The sequence below is a fragment of the Montipora capricornis genome, chromosome 4, assembly GCF_036669925.1.
Source record: "Montipora capricornis isolate CH-2021 chromosome 4, ASM3666992v2, whole genome shotgun sequence".
Taxonomy (NCBI): Eukaryota; Metazoa; Cnidaria; class Anthozoa; order Scleractinia; family Acroporidae; genus Montipora; species Montipora capricornis.
The window spans coordinates 29174928-29195958 of NC_090886.1; the positions used below are offsets into that span (position 1 = coordinate 29174928).

A 21031-nucleotide genomic window follows, 5' to 3' on the forward strand; every position below is an offset into this window, starting at 1 on the left:
GCCGGTACAATGCTCCACCGACTGAGTTATAAATCCACTCAGCTTGGAGCAGATCAACTCTTTGGGCTCATTTGTTCCCGTGAAGGAGTCGACGAATGAAACTATGAAGTCTCAATTGTTTTACGAAGAAAACCTTATTTTGAACCTTCCAAATGGTCGTCATGATCCTCGTTGTTGTTTTCATCACTTTCATTTTTCAATGCTATCTTCACTTACACATTGTGCGATTCTCTACATGACTTGTAGGACATTCCTGGGTTACATTGGGACACTTTTCAGTACGCTCTTCATAAAGAATGGTTTTTATGTATGTTCTTCTTCGCTTTTGCTTAGCACAGGTCCCTTCCTCGGGAATGCCCTCCCACTCGCCCCACTTTGTCAGTGTGCATTCCGCCTTAGGACAACTACCTGTAAAGAAAAACAGAGTGTTTCAATGCCCAATCAGTAGTTAGTTTGGCGTAATGGAATTTTTTTTTTCTTAAAGGCACAACATTTATAGTGAAAGAAAGATAAAAAAAAAATCCTCACACATTTTCCGGAAGTCTTGTTCCGGCGGCGGACAAGAAATCTGTATCCCTTTACAGGAATCAATGGCCTGCATCAAAGACCAGGTTGAAACATATGGCCTGGATCTCATCTGTGTTCCACAGTTTAACATTTCTATGTCCCCTGTCCAGTTCCCCCAGGATCCCAGTTCACAGTTTGCCTTTCGACAGACACCTAATTGAACAAGATATAGCAATCAAGCGAAGATCTGCATAACGATGTAGGAAAAGGTAGTGGATGGGATTAAGAGGTAGGAGGGGGAAGCAGAAATTTCCTGTCACGTTCTTCTCCCCACTTCGTCTTCTTTCCCGGGTCTTTCTTAAAATTGATCAAGTAATATACTTTTCCTGCAAGAACAGGAGACTTTCAATGCAAACAAGACGAGCTCCAAATTTAAAGCCTAATTTCAATGGAACTATTTACAGTTCATGAATCCCAGTGTATTTTCTACAAAGCATACTAACGTTGCTCTACTGGAAGAAGTGGACTAATGGAGTTGCATTTTGCTTCCAGATGCAAATCCGGTCAAACGGAAGAAATAAACTGTGACTCCATACAGAAATTACGCTAGGAACCATACTAGCTAGTACTCGAGCATGGTTTTAATTCTCAGTGTGGCTCCTTCTCCTTGAAAAGTGAACAAACGGTCACTCGAGAAGCCAGAGGAAAAATCTTTACCTTCCAGTTAGAGTGGTAAATACAATGCGAAACAGAAGTTCTGTAAGAACTTGTTAGACAGTTTGCCTCCAATTTGCTTCAAAATGATGTTAACTGCTATTTTTATCCTACTGGTGACCAAAGCAGACAAAGAAAGAGATGTCTGACTCACATTTGCAAAAACAGGCAACTTACATAGCTCTCTCGTCTGCACTGGTGGCAGCTTGCATTCGATATTGAGTCCTCGACAGCTGAATCGCCTCATTTGAGTTTGAAGTGGATACTTGAATGGCTTAGTCCTCATCTGTTTGTAGCATCCTGGGGTTTCAGCCTGTATATCACCTTCCCAACTACCCCAGTCTCCAAAGCTGCACTTCTCTCTGTACTTACACGGAACTGAAAAGGAATCAAATATGTTTGCGTCATATTCTACAAGTCGGTTGTTATATTGAAAGCCACGAGACAATGATCAGTTAAAAGAACATGATTTACATTGAAAGAAATGTGTCTTAAAGTTTGGGTTATAAACGAAAGATTGAAGTGATCCTAGCACTTAGCTGACAATTTCAGCAATTGTCATCTTAGAGACACCTGAAAAACTAAATTCAGGTGGCCCTAACGGTACTGAAACCCATGACCTCTGCGCGATGCCGATGCAATGGTCTACCAGCTGAGCTTGAAGCCACAGAGCTGGAAGCAGGTCAATTTATTGGGTTCATGTGTTCCCGTGAAAGGACTAAATGATTGAAAGAAATGTGTATTTATATTGCTTAGATTGTCAGCTAAGTGCTAGGATCACTTCAATCTTTCGTCTATAACCCGCACTTCAAATATACAATCGTAGGATGACCTCAAAAACCGAAACGAAAATTTCTCGCATCGATGGGTCACTGTATTTTCTTCACCATGATTTTCCGCTATAACTAAGATCAAGAGAAAATAGAGGGGGAAGGAAGAGAGGGCATCTACCATACACGCTCTTTTCCCTATGTGATATGTCTCAAGTTATTTTTAGATCGACTCTCACGTACAGATCCCTAAGGGATTAAACAACAGCCAATCATATGGTGGGAATGTGTTCTCTGAGCGTGGACTATCCACGCGGAACACATTCGGGACATATGATTGCATGTTGCGATCTGTACAGAGTGGGAGTCGATCTAAAAATAACTTGAGACATATGACATATGGAAAAGGGCATGTATGAGTGATGCTCTCTCTTCGCCCTTTATTTTTTCTTGCTAAGATATATTCCTAAATTGGTTTGTATTAATAGATCTTCACCGGAAAATACAATACCTAAAATTCACTTACCTTTGCAGTTTCGGCCGAACTTTGTACATGTGTAAGTGTAATAATATTCTTTCTGCAAGAGAAGGAATTCAAAACGGTCATTAGGTACTATGGCATTTTTTAACCATGTGGTTAATTCCTCTGTCAATAGATTGGTGACACAAGATCGTCTGATTCGTGTAGTCATAAGATGACTGTTGCTAACGTCCGACGTCGACTATTGGTTCTAACTGAAGTTAAAACAAAATCAAGGGCATCTTAAAAGTCAAGGAACTGTGTATCTTCGGTGAAGCTTGTACGTTTTGGAGGGGGAGGGCACCTACCAGTCAAATTGGACATCCGGTTGTCGCGGTGGGAAAACAGTTTTAACTTCACGAAGGAAACTGATTTCCCGGAAGAAAAGAATTACCTTCCAAGGCAATCCTTTTTTCCCGTAGTACGAAACGACCGAAATTTTCAGCGCCATTTGTTCAAATTCTACTCAAATGAAGTATCTCATTGGCCAGTTAAGCCGAGATATTATTACTTGCGATGAGGGTGGATCACAAGTCAGTCACATGAAGACAAGTTATTCTTTGTTATGCAATGTTGACGGGAACTAACGATTCACGTCAATGTTACAGGGGAAAACCACTTTCCAAATGTCCGATTCGTTTACCATTGACCTTGTTAACTTTAAATGAAAAGATTATTATAGCTGTATTGGCTTTTCCTCGATAGAACTGAACCTTTAATAATCGTTATTTCACAGTGGGAGCGTGACCTTCCAAAAATGTTTTCATTTGGGGAGCGAGGGATGGAGGGTTGAAATGTTCCAGCGGCTGTCAGTGAACCCACCCTCTAAGGGTAATAAATTAAGAGAATTATTCTTTAAACGCATTCACCTCATTGTAATTACAAAAAAATGTAAGATACACTATTTTCACGATTGTCAGACTGCAGTCACCTTCTTTGAGAGAGAGCTATCTAATTTTAAAAGCTACCCTATGTTGGGTTTACGCTTCCAAAAAATGTATTTTAGGGATTGTCATTGGGAAGAATTTGTCAGCAGATTATGGTTTAAATTGATCGGGTTGAAGGTTACTTTGATGTAGCATAGGATCGTTTGGCTTTCTCTCTATTCCCTAGTTACAGGAGCCCATTACTCGGACCCTCCATCTTCTGTATTAACCCTTTGAATCAACCATGTCCCACATCTTTTTATTTTTAGGTTGTTTTCACAATAGCCAATCGTAAGAGGCCTGCGGTCATCCATTGATTATACGTCACATGCAGCAAACCCGAAACACAATGGTATTTCAGAATATCCATAGCAGTTCTAAAAATAAAAAGACAAGGGACAGGGTTGACTCAAGTGTACAATACGTATGGAGGCTCCGGGTAATGGGCTCCTGTTAGTTACTAATATATCTGTGAATCCCGTTAAATTGGAATTGTAAGTGCACCTGCAATCCTGGACAAAATCATGACCGTTGGGACGATGAAGTCAATAAGGCAAGAGCGGTTTCAAAGGCAACGCATGGGCATAACTTTATCCCCCTTTCCCCTCCTCTTCCCCTTACAGTTTTGATTTGAATCCTGGAAACATGCAGAACTGCAGTTTGTTTTTACAATCCTTGTGATCATGAGCGGTAGGGAAGGGGGAACTTGAGAGGCCGTTATGAGGGAGATTATTATAGAATGTCAGGTAGTTATTTAAGTGAAGCGATTTTTGCGCTCACTATTGAAGGGGCCCACGATTGTTGAATACTATGTCATTTTATGGCTTAAGCGCATCGCCTTTTATTAATTAATTCATTGTATTGGTAACCTTTACACTGGATGACTGCAAAAGTGATGATTTCATTAGTTAAGACAGATAAAGGTTTGTGTCTCCAGAGAGCGCAATGGTGTAAAAACTCGTTGGCTTTCACATTTACTACCAATTTCGACGCTAGAGCTCTTCTCTTGACAGAAGAAGAGGAGAGATCTGGGAAATTCTAGGGCTCTTCTAGCCAAAAATTGACTATTTCAACATTGTGGCACCTGCTCACTCCTCGTGCTAACATAAATGCACCAATCAGAGACGCTTTTCATTGTTTTCCCGAAAACCAATGAAAACACATTTTGTTTCAGGGTTCCCTAGGGCCTTGGATCGATCCCAGGCTCTGGTGACGAGAATCGAGAATGATTTACTGCAAATAAAATAACATGACGCATGCACATGAAGAAGATGACACATGGCCTTGGTCAGAATGACAGCTGACTTACTGCAACGTCTTTGTTCTGTATAACTTCGGTGACTTCTTCAAACCTGCATCCCTCTTGATAGCATTCATGTTTAAGGTTTCTCCTGAACCAGCTTCGACCCTCGCGAACGAAGGAGTTGGCTTCTGACGAGCTCATGACAACTTCATTGTGATGGGCTGTAGAACGAAATGAATCGTAAGACCCTCATCAAGGAACCGGCTGACGAGTTAAAAGCTAAGAGTAGATAAGGATGTGCCATTGAGAAAAAAAGCATCAGAAAATCTATGATGAAAACCCTAGAGCCTGACAGAAGAGACGCAGATCCAAGTTTGGTAATTTTCAATGTTTGCGTCTAGTGCGCTTCCGCTGGTAGCTACCAAGCGCTGTAAAATAGTTTGTTTAGTTATAGATAGCCGATCGTTAATCGATAAGCTTTCTTGATGCCGATCGTTTGGTACTGTCCTAGTAAAGGCGTCGCGATGACAAGAACGCACATCATAGTACTGTAACAGCGTTCAAATTCCGACAGTAAACAGTACTGAAATCACTGACTCTTCATCTTATAAGCGTTGGCTGAATGGTCTTCAATATATTTTTGGGCTTTAAAGTACAGAGATCTGACATGAAAACAGCCTAATATTTTAATCTTCTTTTGTTTTCGTTGTGATAAAATTTGGTTGTGAGAGGAAATAACCCTGCGTGTTTTGAAGTGTTATTGTTATTGATTCGCTTAGGTCTTATTAAATTTAATTTTACTTTTTGCGTCACGTTCAGGTACTTAGGTCTCAAAGTCAACCTATACAATCACAGTTACAATATTGGAGCACGAATTTCTGTTGCTTACACTGCATACAAAACAAGCCATACCCGTAGCACAATTAATGGTGAACTGAAGGCCAAACTCAGCAATTTTTCCAACATTGTTTTTGGAGAGCCTAAAAGTGCGTGGGGTTATTTTTCTCCTTTTCTTTTTTGCGAGAAATTTACGTTCGAAGTTTGGCTTTTCCCGCTGTTTCTGCCTTTTCAGAGCGGGCTCAAAAACTAAATCAGCAACCTGCTGTGACGTATGATATGGGGAACAAAGATCTCGTAATCTAGAGAAACAAGGGCTGCTGTGGATATGTTCTTCGTTGTTTTGCTGTTACTTCGCGGAATGTATATTCGCGATCAACATCAGACAAACACCCTACTTCTAGATGGGACGCTGTCGCATGTCTCCCCCATATCATACGTCATAAGCTGCAAAAATGACCGCTGACTCCTCCATTCGGAGCCGCAATAATCGGAATAAGAACACTTTTTTAGGTGGGAAAACGACGGATATGCCAAAAAAGAAGTTGAAAATTGTGCATGGTCTAAAGTTTAAATAAAAAAGGCTTATTTTTGCCTTCATTTCCCCTTTAAACTGTGGCATCTCTTCAGAACTGCAGGATTGTTTCTCTGTTGCTAATAAGAGGGCAGGCTATTTTGAAATTTATTTCATTTTGCTCATCGTTTCAGCGAACTATCTCTCCAAGTCAATTGCCCTCAATCCATGAATTTTAAGCCCCTTCCTCACAGTCGCTTGCCAAGCACTGAAAACGTGATCAGCAATTGTATTGAGAAGTTGCAAATGATAGAAAGAATTCGTACATGATATTTGTTTTGTAAATTTAAACTGCGGATTATACGGTGAAAGTGATATGAAAAATCTAAAATGTTCTTTCTATCGTACATTCATCTATTACAGGACACAATACGAACTTACAAATCACCAGCTCCCAGATGGCTTGATAATAACATAAAACAGGTGCCGCTCAAACGCGAGATCTTGGGTTCGAGACCCGTTCAAGAGTAAGTTTTTTCAGGCCTCTTTCGCGACTGCACAATCATATTTCCACTTTACTTATTCTCCAAAATAATGCCAAATACATCGCTTTCTTTTTAGAACCTTTGAAATTTCATTTTTTGTTGGCTTTGAAAGAGTGGAAAAGTGGCCATACTTTGATCAATAACGGAGCAATGAAGGGGAATAAGTTCGACACCAGGTTTGTGTCACAAAGTGATTTGCATAGCTGTTTTCTAAGAACTATCTCAATGCAAAGCAGTTTGCCACTTAAACCGCTTGCCAAAAATACTTTTTTCAAATCCTTTCCCAAAAAAACGCTGAAGTGATGAATCTCAAAAATCCGGATTTTCAATTTAATCCGAAGTACATGTATCCTCCTCGAGTGTGGATACTTTGGATTCATGATCCGTTTTTGGATTTCGCCAAAAAAACGCAAATCCGTTTTTGGATTCAAGAATCCGTTTTCGGATTTTCCCAAAAAAACGCACCCTAAGAAGCATCGACATCGCTACCAGTTATAAAACTCTGTTTATTATGAATGAGATTAGAGGCGAATATTTCTTCTGCAAGGTTTTTTTAGTTCTTAGAAGGAATTTTGTCAAGATTAAAGGGGAAGCATAATTGAGAACCACTTCGATTGACGAGGATTATTTCCCGAAACATACAGTAATTAATGAAGTTGAAGTTGAATTTAAGCAGTTCATTGTTTGCTGCCCATACCTTGGACATTTCTGTACACTACATACCTTGTAGTCTATATTGCTGGTGCATTGTGCACAATATTTTGTTATGAACCTGGTTTCGTTTTCTTCCAGGCTTATGATTGCATTGCTTAAAAGTCTCACTTGATTTTCTAGTGAGTAGGACAGATGTCGAAATAGAAGACGAAGGAAAACGAAACCAGGTTCATAACAAAATATTGTGCACAATACACCAGCAATATAAACTAGAAGGTTTGTAGTGTACAGAAATGCCCAAGGTATGGGCAGCAAACAACGAACTGCTGCTACAAAATAATATTTCTGACAATTGAGCCAGCGGATTAGGCAGAAATAGATATTTTGTCGGCACGTGACACGACAATGCCTGGGCCTTAGGCCCGAGCATCATGGATAATGACAATGCAGTGGTATATAAGAGGGAGTAAAGCACGTGGTATCTATCTAAGCCTTCTGGACTAACCACTTACTTTTGGCTGATGTTTCTTTTCAAACCGTGTATGCTGATCGCTGTCACACCATGTCGTAGAGCTAATTGAAACCAACAACGAACAGCTCGTGGATTCGTTTAAAGGTCTGCTGGCCCAGACCGTTTTGAAATGAAGCGGTCAAACGAGGAATCGGCAGAGAACCCGATAAAGGAGATCAAGCGCCTCAAGTTCAACGAACCTCACAAATTCAAGAAAGAGGCAAACGAGAACCAGCTCAAGTTTAAAAATAATAACATAACATATGACCTGCTAATCGCCCTTTCTCGTAGTCGGAGAATGAATTACCAAGGGCACTGCTCAAGAAGGTCGGACCGAAGGAGTTGTGCTGCCGGCTAAGTGTTCGGCCCCTGAACACGACCCATGCGAGTATGACCTCGGAGCACAGCACCAGAGCCTGATGGAATAGGCCGGGAGTTGATTTTGAGGAGGGAGGAAAACCGGAGTACCCGGAGAAAAACCCTCGGAGTCAGATTGAGATGGACTGAAACTCATCCCACATATGACCCGAGGCAAGAGTTGAACCCGGGTCACAGACGTGGGAGGCACGGTTGATGACCACTAAACCACCCCAAAGATGTTATTTCGCAATTGTCTAGTCCTGCATGCCCCGTTGAGTTGCTTCCTGATTCCAAAGACCTTATTTATTAAGCCCATTTCTAGAGGGGAGGGTTATTGTGAACTTTTTGCACCTGATATACCTATCAGTTACTCTACTATTAGAGTAGCTTTTCGTCGGGACCTGAAAGTCTCGGAGTTGATCCATCCAAGTTTGGGCTGCATTCTCTTCATTCTCGGGGAGCCACTACGGCAGCAAATAATGGGGTAGACGATAGGATTTTCCAGATGCATGGTCGTTGTAAATCGGTGAAGGCCAAAGACACCTATTTGGATGATGATCTCGAACAGCGCCTTGTAGTATCGCGTTTTCTTGGGCTCTGAGGGTGTTATATCTTGCCCAATTCTTTGTCAGTTTATCTACGCCCCGGGTTGGTTCTCGAGAGGCATCCCAAATAAACTTATGTGGTTTTCACTACAATGTTATTTGGTGTGAAGTGGAGACAAAATATGGTATTTCTGACGACTGAGCCTGCAAATTAGGCAGAAGTAGCACGTGACACAACAAGGCCTGGGCCTTAGGCCCGAGAATCATGGGTAATGATGCAGTGGTTTATAAGAGGGAGTATAGCACGTGATATCCACCTACGCCCTCTGAACCACTTTGGCTGATGCCAAGTTTCTTTTTAGTTTATAAATTTATTCTGTTTCAACTGTGGAGTTGTGTTGTATTATCATGTGGGGTATTGTTTTTTTGAGGATTGTATTTTGTATTTTATACGAATGTACGCTCAGGGCCATGTACGCCTCGGGTTGGTTCTCGGGAGGCATCCCAAATAAACTTACTTGGTTTTCACTACTGTGATTGTTGTGAAGTGGAAACAAAATTTAAGCTCTGAAGCTTCCTGGTTCCTAGTCAGCGAGCACTAAACACCACTACAATGTACAAGTGGAAAAACGAGCCCTAATACTCAGGCAAAAACAACTACATATTCAACAATCCTGCACGTGTAGGCTATCCAGTAAGTTCTGCTTGCCGGAAAAATAGGTCGCTTGCAAAACCTTGCAAAAGTTGTAGCATTAGACCAGCTGGCATTGTCCATGATCGTAGACAAAGGAACTTTGCACATGGCAGCTGCAGATGTTGATGCAGCTCTAATGCTATGAGCTGCATATACCAGAGTGAGCAGGGACAGTTTTCAACCATCGTGCAATTGTGTCCGTGGAAACAGGGTTATGTGGCTTTTGAAAGCTCACAAGAAGGTGATTCTTTCCCTTCCTAAATGCAGATGTCCTCTTTACATATTCTGACAAATAAACAGCAGGGAACAAACTAATGTCAAACTAGAGACATGCTTTCCTGGTCGTGAAGTCTTAAGAATCTTAGGAGTGCTAAAAACACAGCTATCAGCTTTCAAAACCATGCAGTCCACGGACAATACATGCAGGGTCTGGCACCTCTGTCCTGACAATAATGCTGGGAGCATTGTCACTTTCGAGGTGAAGTTCTTCAGAGGTAAGTCTTGACAGGGATGAAGGCTTGACAAATACATAAGGACAGTTTCTGCATCCCAGATGTTCTGGTATCTAGGCAGGCACCCTTAACAAAACGAGACACCATGGGCACAAAATGAATATTGCTTGGCAGTGTAACAATGGAAGAGATGGCACTTCTTGCAGAATTAATGGCACTGTATCCGATTCTAGATTCATAAAGCTCTGCTAGAAAGTTGATTCCCTCCACTACAGAGGGAGAAATGGGATCAACCATATACCCCCTGAACTACAGTAGCATTTCCATTTCTTAAAGGTAAGAGGCATATTGTTTTCTAGTGCCTGACCTCCAAGGTTGTTCCATGACTGTAGCGGCTGTCGGCAAAAGGCCTCTGCTGCTGAGGTATCTCCGGATAAATGACACAGAATCAGAACCAGCTTCTTGTGAAGCGGATGTAGGTCCTGTGGATTGTTGGGTAGAACAAGAGAGTTTCTGTCCGTTGGAAGTTCCACTGGTGCCTGGACTAACATTTGCATCAACCTGGGCCACCAGGGCTGAGTTGGCGATTTCGGCACAAGGAGAAGTTCTATTGACTGTTCCTCTTGGATTTTCTGAAGGACCCTTGTAATCAAACTAAAGGGTGGACAAGCATAAAACATGTATGCCTTCCAAGGCAAAGAACACAGCAAAGGACACAGCCAGAATTTCAAGAAAATTAATATGCTCCTGCGACTCAGTGACTGTCCACAGTCCCCCCCGACGAGGAGTCACCCAATCCCTGTTTAGAGGCATCAGATGTAAGAGTAATGTCTACTTTTCCTCGTTTAATTGGGTTGTATGCCATCTCAATTAAGTCAATCCACCACTGCAGCTCGTCGCGAGCACATTTCTGGCATCAAAAACCCAGCTGCTAGATTTCAGAGCCGCAGTTTTGTCCCACTCTAGATATCTTTGTTTATTTGTTTTTTTATTTGCTTAAGCCGGTTGAAGTTTTGGCAGCTATTCAGCTGATGTGGACCTGCTATACCCACGCACCCACATACACACAGAGGACAACACCGGGAACTTCATCCCCTACTCTTCCCGAATAGTGTGTGGGTTCTTTAACGTCCCACAGGGAACTAATGAACACGGAAGTTATTTGTGAGACGGGACCTCCGGCTTATCGTCCTTATCCGAGAAGACTTGAAAGTCTAACCATTTGCGGATGTAATTACAAAGGCGGCACTTTTTCCTCAGTTATTTAAAGACCCTGAGTGTTGGTCCGGCCGGAGTCGAACTCACGACCTCCTGCATGGCAGCCCGGTTCTCAACCAACTGAGCCACCGGTGCGCGGTAACGAAAATGAAGTGGGCCATAGGCTACACCTTGGAAGCTAGACACAATAACCCCCAGGACTCTGGCTACATCCCCTATAGTAGGGCTTTTGCAGTGCAACAGATCCACAGCTGCGAGCTTAAGATTAAGAGCTTTTTCATTGGTCAGGAAAACCAACATAGGGACTGAGTCAAGGATAAAGCCCAGAAACACCAGCTTACGGGTTGAGAGGAAGGCAGACCTGTCTGGGTGAACTACAAAACCCAGAGAATCTACTAGTTTCACTGTATCGATAGTATTTTTGCACAATCATCCCAGACTGGACCCATTAACCACAAGTCATCTATATAACCTGACAACAGGGTGGCAAAGACTGGCTTCATCAATTTTGTAAATTTTCTTGGGCAAAAAGCCAACCCATTGGGAAAACAAGTGAACTTGAACAACCTATTGTTCCAGACAAATTTCTAATCCTTTTTATGCACATCAGCAATGGGGACTGAATCATACGCATCCTTTAAATCAATTGATGGCATGTAGCAATTTGGGGTCATAAGCCTAATTGCTGTCCGAACTGAGTTCATCTTAAAATGTGTATATTCTACATGGTTGTTAAGGTTTTTCAGATTCAAGATCATCTGGTGAGATCCATCTTTCTTCTATGCCACAAAAATCGGCGAAATATATTCCCGCACGTTCATTTTGCGCAGGCAGAATGACACCTTTGGCTAACAACTTTGAATTTCAGCCTCAATTACCAGTGAGTCACTACTATTACAGGTCTTGCGCGTACAACTCCCACAATACGTGGGTAGTGAAGAAAACTCAATATACTGGCCCTTAACATAATTTAGAACCTCTGAGTCAGAAGCTATGCGCCTCCATTTAGCATGGACGTCTGTCAGTTGGCCAAAATTGAAGCATTTTACCCTCTTCTCATAGTAAGTTTTTAAAACAGGCTCAAACAATACAAGGTTATTTACCTCAAAATCATCAAACAATAGCGCGCCAACAGAACTCACTGCTTTTTTCCCTGGTCCCGTTGTCGACTGAAAGTTTTTTGAGGTGGCTTCGAGATACCCTGGCGGCCTTTCGCTAAAAAGGCCTTTCTACGTCGATCCGTTTTCGGGTACCTTCGTGAAGGGTGTCCCCTAGCTGCTGCTTTTCAGACGACGTCGCGCTGCAGTCTGCGGGTTATTCCCGAATAGTAGATGATACAGGAACGTGCGAGCCACACAAACCTGCATAATCCTTGTTTAAGTGTGGTTAATCGACTCTCTACGGCAACGGGACAAGTCGATATGTGCATGCCCAACCAGGGCAAGTGCATCTATGTTCAGCTTAATAAGCTGTCAGAGGTTGCGTCGTTTTCTTCGAATTCATCAATTGAAGCAGAATATTAACGAATTTGAGCATGGCAGCACCGGCAGCGCTCTGGACTGGACAGGCTGTGCTGGACCTGATCATCGAGGTCTCGTTGTTTCACTGAATGGCTCAATTTATCCCAAATTTCAGGATTAACACGCGGTGTTGCGACAGTCTCACAGTTTACCGGACGCAAATATTTCGAATCTCGAGTCAGACAGCTTCTTAGACCGAAGGTTATCAACAAACTCCGCTAGCTGCTTATCAACAGCCGGGCCAGATTCGTCCTCACTTAGGAAATCTTGAGCGATTTCTGACAAAAAAGGGTCAATGCTGCCTTCGCTTTGCTCGAGTCGAGCACAAGATTTGTCCTTCGACGTGTCATCGACTGCTTTCGAGCCACGTAGGGCCCGTAACTCAACGTCGGAGTAATCGCCATCTTGGTCTGAAACATCTGAGGCACTCAGTTAATCTTTCGAACTATGTTTTCGCCGCTGCGGTTCAGATCCATCCGTGGAATGAAGCCGCTTTGATTCATCGCCATTAAAGAATTCGACATAACTCCGAGAGACTTGTTGCCATTCTGGTTCATACTGAATAAGGGATCCTGTAGTGTAAGACGTAGAAGTCCTGTTCTGTACAACGTGGTCATCCTTTAAAAGATCGTCCTCCATTGAGGCTAGATTTTTGTTGTCCGACATATTTAGCTAATTCAGGGACATACCAAATTCGCGACCGACCGCTCTGAGATTACGCGTGCAACTGATCGCTCGAGCTACTCGCACAGATCTCACGTGATTCTCTAGTGAGTAGGACTGGTGTCGAAATAGAATATGGCGTTGATGTAAAAAGCCAACATTTCGATTTCTTGACCTTTACCTGGTATTTTTACTATTCAATGGCAAGGTGAAGAAAGTGGTAACTTGAATTCTCCAATCCTTCACAAGTTCAATGATGTGATTTGAGTGAGGATTAAATTTCGGTTTGAGATTTTCAAACTCAAGTAGAGCTTCAGCGATCTCATTATCAGTCACTGTCTGTGTCGTAGCTGAGATTCATTTTTGACAAAAAGCTCTCCATTACAGATGTTAAGCACATATGGTTTCCATGAACATTTGCACAAACGCGTGCAGCGATGCTTCAGTTTTTTTCAGCAGCCTTACCTTTTTTACATGTTCAATTGGTGTGAAACAGATTTAAAGAAACAATCTCCATCAATGCCGATATCTAGTGGCCTCAATCTCAATATGGTGTTTTGGTTCAAATAACTGCGATAACTCAGGAACAACAACAACATTTAATGGCGGTTCAACAACTATATTCAGTGAGAGCACATGGCGAGTCACGTGACTAACTATGACGTTATAACACTCCTTCCTTCCTTCCTTCCTTAGCAAAAGTTTGAGTACTGGAGTAAACAAAACAACTGCCCATATTCATAAGAAAAGGCCAATAAATGTAAAAAGCCAATATCAAATGTTTCCAAATAGTCAACTCTTCGAAAAAAAAATACAATAAAATAAAAATCACATTTGTTCAATTAAGCGTTCAGGTGCTCATCTTGAGCTACTTGAAGCTTATTAGTCTCCTCACCTTCCTGGTCAAACTCCTGATAGTCACTCTTGTCTCTTTTGGTAGTCGAGACAATGCATCTGCATTTGCATTCTGCTTGGAGGACCGGTATTTGATTTCATACTGGTATGCCGACAGCTGTATTGCCCATGTATTGTATTGTATCTTGGTAAGCTATGGGTGGTATACCTCGCTTGGGGCTAAAGAGCAATGTGAGTGGCTGGTGATCTGTCAATAGCGTGAATTTGCGGTGATAAAAATATTGTTGGAACTTGCGTATTTCGAAAATGACAGCTAAGCTTCTTTCTCGCTGACAAAGTAATTCTATTCAGCCTTCATTAATGACCTTGAAGTGTAAGAAATTGGTCGGTCAGTTCCGTCTTCGGCAAGGAGTCCTTCTCTAGGCGTTTAATCTCTGCTTCAACTTTATCTTTAAGGGCACATATGGTACTGTACGTGCCTTAATGAGGCAGTGCATTCTCTTTCACTTTTAATTCAGCTGTAAATCCCTAATGCCTATTTTATCATCAAACAGCGTTGGATACTGTTGAAGAATATCCTCCAATGTATGTTCTGGCGGATTGGCTTAATGAATGCTGCTAATTTGGTGCAGTCCAACGTCAATTTCGACAACCAATCTCTCCCCATGAGGGTAAGACCTTTCTCTTTGGCAGTCACAAAAGGGAAATCAACTTGTTGGGCTTGGTACTGGACATGAACAGTGGTTTCACCAACTACAGTTATGACGTGACTAGAACAACTGTTCATTGTCAACTTGGACTTCCGTAAAGGAACTGATCTTAACTCTGCTTTCCACATTTCTTGCGGAATCACAGTAACAGATGCTCCCGTGTCCAGTTCCATTTTACAAGGAATATGATTGATTTTGAGTGGTACCAGGATTTCGTTAGTTTTTCTCTTGGAAGGGCTACTAATGGTGAACACAGGCCATTCACTTTGGGGTGACTCTTCTAGGCTGAACTCTCCACCTTTGGGTACCTCACTCTCAGAACTACTTGCTTGACTGGCTACAAATTTGATTGTTGAATTGTTTTTCTTTTTCTTAAACCTCTTGTTTCGGCTTGTTTAGGTTTGCTGGAAACTGACTGTTTACCAGTGCTTTTCTGTGAGCATTTTGGACTATGTGACCCTTTTTCTTGCAGGTATGGCATTCTGAAACCTTATGGAAACATTTTTCTTGGTGATGATTTTGTTTACCACACTGAAAACACTCCTGGAGTTCAACTTTAAGGACTTTCTTCCCCTTATCAGTCAACTCCATTTCTACTGCGATATCTACAGCCTTCTTTAAAGTTGGATCTACTTCACCTAATAGCTTTCTTTGGATTATTTGGCAAGTTATACCACACACTAGTCTATCTCTGAGAGCTTCGTCTCGGTACCCACCGAATTCACAAGTTTCAGTTAACTTTTGCAACTTCGCTAAGATGGTAGCATCTTTGGAACTTGTACCTTTCAGCAATAACAATCGGCTTTGTGTTAAGCCACTGCCACTCCATAATTTCCATAATTTCCTTGAACGATGACTCCATCGGTTTTGTCGGCGTTGCTAAACTCTTCATCAAAGTATACAACTTTCCTCCCATCATGGCAATTAAATTGGGTGCTTTTTTGTCTTCGGGAACATTATTTACTGCGAAAAACATTTCCAGACGCTCCACGTAAGTTGACCACTCCCCTTCATTCGGGTCGAAAGCTTCCATTTGACCAACATAACTAACCATCGAATTTTCGGTGGATATTGAGCCACTTTCCATCATTTTAATATTCTATATCCTCGTCGCCAACTTTGTGGTGTTTGGGTTTAGATAAATGCGACAACTCAGTAACAACAACAACGTTTAATGGCGGTTCAATAACTATATTCAGTGAGAGCACGTGGCGAGTCACATGTCTAACTATGACGTCATGATGAAGCTATATATTGCTCCTCTTTGTAATAGTTTGTATTTTTTACACTAGGCAATAAAGACATTCCCTCAATAAACGCATCTGTTTCTTATTCACTCCAACCGATAGTTGGTTAATTCACTCCGGTTACAAAAAACTTTATTATCAAACTGTATTAACATACATGTGCTTTTACACTTATGTACGCACTGCGTACTTACGTTTAATAGCAGAGCTCAGGCGCCCGTACAGACTGTCGGGGTGGAGGTGGGGAGGCAGGGCCGCCTCTGGGGACGGGAGTTTTTAGGCAATTTTCCTTGGTGGGAAATCGCGTGGCAGCGTTGCATTTGGCAACCGCGTTTTTCTGGCGGGAAATCATATTAGTGAAGAGCAACGGGATAAAGATTAAAGAGCAGAAAAGAGTACCAGAAGATGCGACGATAGTTGAGAAATTTGAGCGAAGAAAGCCTCCAGAGAAGCCGAGGAAGGAAAAGAAGTGAAAATTGTAAAGCTGAGAGAAATACAGCCAGAAACAAAATACTAATTTACAACGGTTGCCCTTCAGGTAAATGTTTCCCTTCTTAATGCATGCCTCGCTGCCTCAAATATTTTGTAAACCTCGCTAAAAAAGCCAAAAAGGCCTAAAACGTTTGCAATTCTGTGTTGACAGAGATTCTGGCATATTTCAACAATCACATTTATAGGCTTTTTCAAGAGAAAATGAGGGGACAGAGAGGGAGGCTCAAGGCGTTGGCCGGGATATGTTATGTCCACGAAAGTTATTTTTAGACGAGTGGAAGTCTTTGTTCTAGCGGAAGTCTGTATTCTGAGACGTCCGCATGCAGTCTTGCCTCGCTCTCAGGTTCTTAGTGAAAGAGAAAATGTTAGCGCGCGTGGAAGGCTGATGATTATATATTTTCTTTCAAACATCGGACCGAGGTTGGCCTGCATGCGGACGTCTCGGAAGACTTCCGCTCGTCTAAATATAACTTTCGTGGACATGACATATCCCAAGGGCTGGACTGGGAGCCCCCTTCTCTGTCCTCTCGTTTTCTCTTGGCTGAGGACATCAGTGTACCAAAGATTTATGCAAGTGTGAAATGGAAGTCCAGTCGTGAGCTGCTTTGTTTGACTGTGAAATTGCGGCCAAGTAAGCAAATTTATTACTCTTTAGCTTGACTTTTTAATTAGTAAGATTTTTGCTGTTGTCTTAACTGAAGAGAGAGGGTGTAAAGGTTATCAGCCAAACGGAAAATGTTTTGAGAGAAACTACTGTGCATTTATTATATGGCTAGTGTTTCTGGCCGATATAACGCGCGCTGTGATTGGCTAAGAGCTACTAAGCGCTTGGGCATTATTCTCCTATAATGCCCACGGGCCGGTTATGGATTTTGTAAATTAGGTTTTTTTCTAACCGTTCTGTTAGCCACATACTAAACAACTTACCGTAATAACCTTGACCGTGCGGTCGTTACAGCAAAATCTCAAACCTCGGCCTAGCTGTATTGACCTCAGTCAATACGGCAAGGCCTCAGTTTGAGATTTTGCTGTAACGACCTCACACTCGGTTATTAAATTGCTTGCAAGGCTTCTTTGTGTACTGCTGTCGGCTCAGAGGTGTTTGATCACTGTAAACTGTATACACTAATGACGACTAAATAATAGTCATTTCCATATATACTATATTTGCTTTCTAGGGTTAGAAACGGGAGCTCCGATTTTAGCCTTGGCTAAATCTATATATTAATATTCAACCAAATGTGGGTACCTTATTCAGCTATTGAATGCTTACTATACGCTATTTGAAATGGTTGCTTAAAACATGCCCGCAATTCGGTGGCTTTACTGACACTTGACCTGCTGCCGGCCAATTAGGCACTTCCTATTTTTAATGGTTTATTTCACCTAATGTGCTCATAATTCGCCGACCATTAGCGGAGTCAATAACGCGCATTTTCATCACGTTTCTCTTTTTCCTTTATATGTCACTGGAACATGCCTAAACTGTGCTTACCTTCGAATCGAAATCAGTCTTAAACAAACCTATAATTTTTTTTTTGTTTGAAACAGCGCGGCTAACTTGTGTATCCTAATGTACTAAGCGTTCGGCTTTCATTAGGTTGCAGACTAACAAGTGCTTGAATTGCTTGTTATCCATATTTGAAACAGTTTCCGGCATCCTTCACAAGAAGGAATTTTTATTGTTTGCCTCAAAGTTACAAATTCGTCCATGTGTTTAGATTTAATTGTTTCCTTTGCATGCATCACATGTTTTTGTCAAAAAGATTCCGATTCGCAGATATAATGAATGTCAATTGTCAACGATTTAAGGAGAAACGTCTATCATGAAGACGCGGAGGCTGCCTCGTGTATGGTTGTTTAAACACAGAAAGGTTACTTTTTGTTCGCTGAATAAACTCTATCCTTAAACATTTGCTGATGTCTCTCCCTTAAAAAACACACAAAAGGAAGTCAATATTCCGAAATATCAGAATGACGGAAGATTAAAGAGTGTATCCGAGTTTCCTAATTGCCTCAAAATAAAAATAATTGGAAATTTTCCATAGCTTTCAAAATTAATTTCAGAGCCACCGTTCTGTGAACAAAATTTCAGTTGTGGAGTTTAATGCATTACTAAACGAACCCAAGATAAAACCGAAAAAAATACTATGAAAACTAGCTTTTGAGATATTTGGTAAAGTCACTACTTTAAATGTAAGTGTTTTCATCAGAACGGATGATCATTTTGAAACAGTATTTTCTTCAATGACAACCTCCTAGGCGTAGGAACTCAAAGGTCAATTGCGCAAGGCGACTGATTGAAAACATCCACGGGCTATTTTAGTAATTTGGTTGATCTTAGAACACTAAGCGTTAAAAAATCCCCATAACCGTTTACTGAAGCATTGGGAATAAATTACCATACTTAAAAAAGAATCCTTTCGTCAAGCAAAGTTTCGTAGTCTTAAAATGATTGCCCTTGTCTAAAATGTCTGGGACGGCTAGGGAAATGATGACCCGTTCAGATGATGGGCCATAAAGAAGGGACTTGCTCCTGAAGCAACGCTACAAGAGAATCGTGTGAAAAAATAAAACATTTAGTCAGTACCCCCGCTTGGACATTTAAGTTGGTTGGTATTTAAGGTCGAAGGTAATGCAAAACTTTGTAAAACCAGGTAACTTTGTAACTATACAAATGTTCCTTGGCTTTCAAACTTTTCTATCACCAAAATAGCGTTACTAGAACACAAGGAGACGTGAAACAACTTCGCTACATCATTATAAACTGACCCAGAGTAATAAACGTAATTTTGTTTTAGTTTTGCTTGTTACGTTTTGATAAGGTAGAGTAAAAGGAGTTTTAGTACCTCGAAAGAGTAATTATCGCTTTATCCCATTATTTCCTGTTTTTAGAATGTTCTTACCTCCATAAGACCCCAAAACCAGAAACTGCAAGAGCCAAATCGATAACGGTGCCATTTCAAATCAGATATGCCAACACTACATGAAAAACACCGCCCGGTGCGGTTTTGATCGAGAAAAAAGATGGGGGTGCCATAGGTATTTGTTTAGGTGTTCGATCTGACTCATGTCACTGGTCGTCTTTAAGTTGATTCGAAAACATTTGTAATTCTTCTTCCTGCTTAAAATCGCTGAGGCTGCCTATTTGTTGAATTAATCAGACAACCGCCACTGACAACTATTTCTATTGTTGGTTTTCACTCACGTGATCAACAGCCCTTTTGTCAACGAAAACAAAAGAAAACTTTTGCATAACAATAGGGTTGAATTCCCGGAGGATTTGGTCGGGGCTCCAACATGGCCACCATTTCTTTGTTTAGAGGCTCCAACATGGCGGCCGCTGAATTTAAAATTTCGATAAAACATTATCTAGCAAGTTTTTCATGTCGTTTCTGTTACATAAACTTGTAAAACTGTTGGAATCTTGCAAGCAACTATTTCAAACAGCCAGGAAGATTTAGTTTTAGATTTAGTTTTATCTCTGTAGCAGTTGAACTGTCCGCTTGACTTCGACTAGTTTCTTCGCACGCGCGCGGGATTAACCTCAGAGATATAATAAATATCTTACTAACCGAGTTTTCTCGGTTTGTACTGTAAGTTACGGATCCTCGTTTTTTCCTATTGATTTATGGCCCGCGCGCTTCGCTCTTGGGCCATAAATCAACGGGAAAAACTCGGTCCGTAACTTACAGCACGGACCTCGAACTCGGTTAGTAAGAGGTATATCTTGTAAACAAACTTAATGAGTCTTTTATAAACTAATTTTTCAAATATTCTCTTGAAAACTGATAACAAGGAATTGGTCGATAATTTCCTGGTTGAGATTCATCTCCTGACTTAAGAATCAGAACAACTTTAGCGACTTTAAGTTTAGCTGGGGAAGAGCCTGTGGATACAGAGACATTTAAGATTTGAGCTAAGGGTTGAAAAATAATATGACCAGACAATTCGGAAATTCTGACTGGGCAAGAATAGCGTCCATAGGCTTTGTTGTTTTGTAACATTTTGATTTCGGCTTCAACTCCTGCAGGGACGAAACGGTCAAAATAAAAAGAACTTACTATTGACGGGTCTAAAAAAGTTCTAAAGTCATGCATGGTATAATGACGGAGAAGGCATACAAGAAGCCAATTTATGTCCAACGGTTGCGAAAAACGTGTTAACGGGATTACTTATTTCCTTTGGGTTAGGTGTCGTTTCCGAGTTGGCGTTAACAAGGCGGTGAATTGGTTTTTGACCACTTTTTGTCTTTCTTGAGATAATGTCGTTTATACATCTCCACGTTTGTTTGGATTTGTTAATGTTTTCTTCAAAGTAATGTTCATAAATGTTTTTTCTTGTTTAGACGTGTTAAACTGATTATTTTGTTTCGGTATAATTTGTAGTTTTCCCAATCTGCGTTAAAAAATAAGTTATTTTTTATTCGTATCGAAGTAGTTCTGATTCCCCTGGTAATCCATGGTTTCGAAGATGTTTTTTCCCTGCGCTTGGAAAGAATTTTTATCGGGGCGTGCGTGTTAACCAAGGAATT

General features: G+C 41.3%; 1 protein-coding gene across 1 annotated transcript in view; it reads right to left on the reverse strand.

The window, feature by feature from the left end:
• Window positions 1-19559, reverse strand: part of LOC138044597 (thrombospondin type-1 domain-containing protein 7B-like) — a 36920-nt gene extending 17361 nt beyond the window's left edge. Inside the window, exons 1-6 of the mRNA XM_068891074.1 lie at window positions 19404-19559; window positions 4747-4901; window positions 2518-2569; window positions 1399-1599; window positions 529-720; window positions 217-408 (exon numbers count right to left, since the gene is read on the reverse strand). Coding sequence (XP_068747175.1) covers window positions 217-408; window positions 529-720; window positions 1399-1599; window positions 2518-2569; window positions 4747-4901; window positions 19404-19458 — 847 coding nt within the window. The 5' untranslated portion in view covers window positions 19459-19559. The remainder of the gene's footprint in view (window positions 1-216; window positions 409-528; window positions 721-1398; window positions 1600-2517; window positions 2570-4746; window positions 4902-19403) is intronic.
• Between the last annotated feature and the right edge of the window lie 1472 nt (window positions 19560-21031).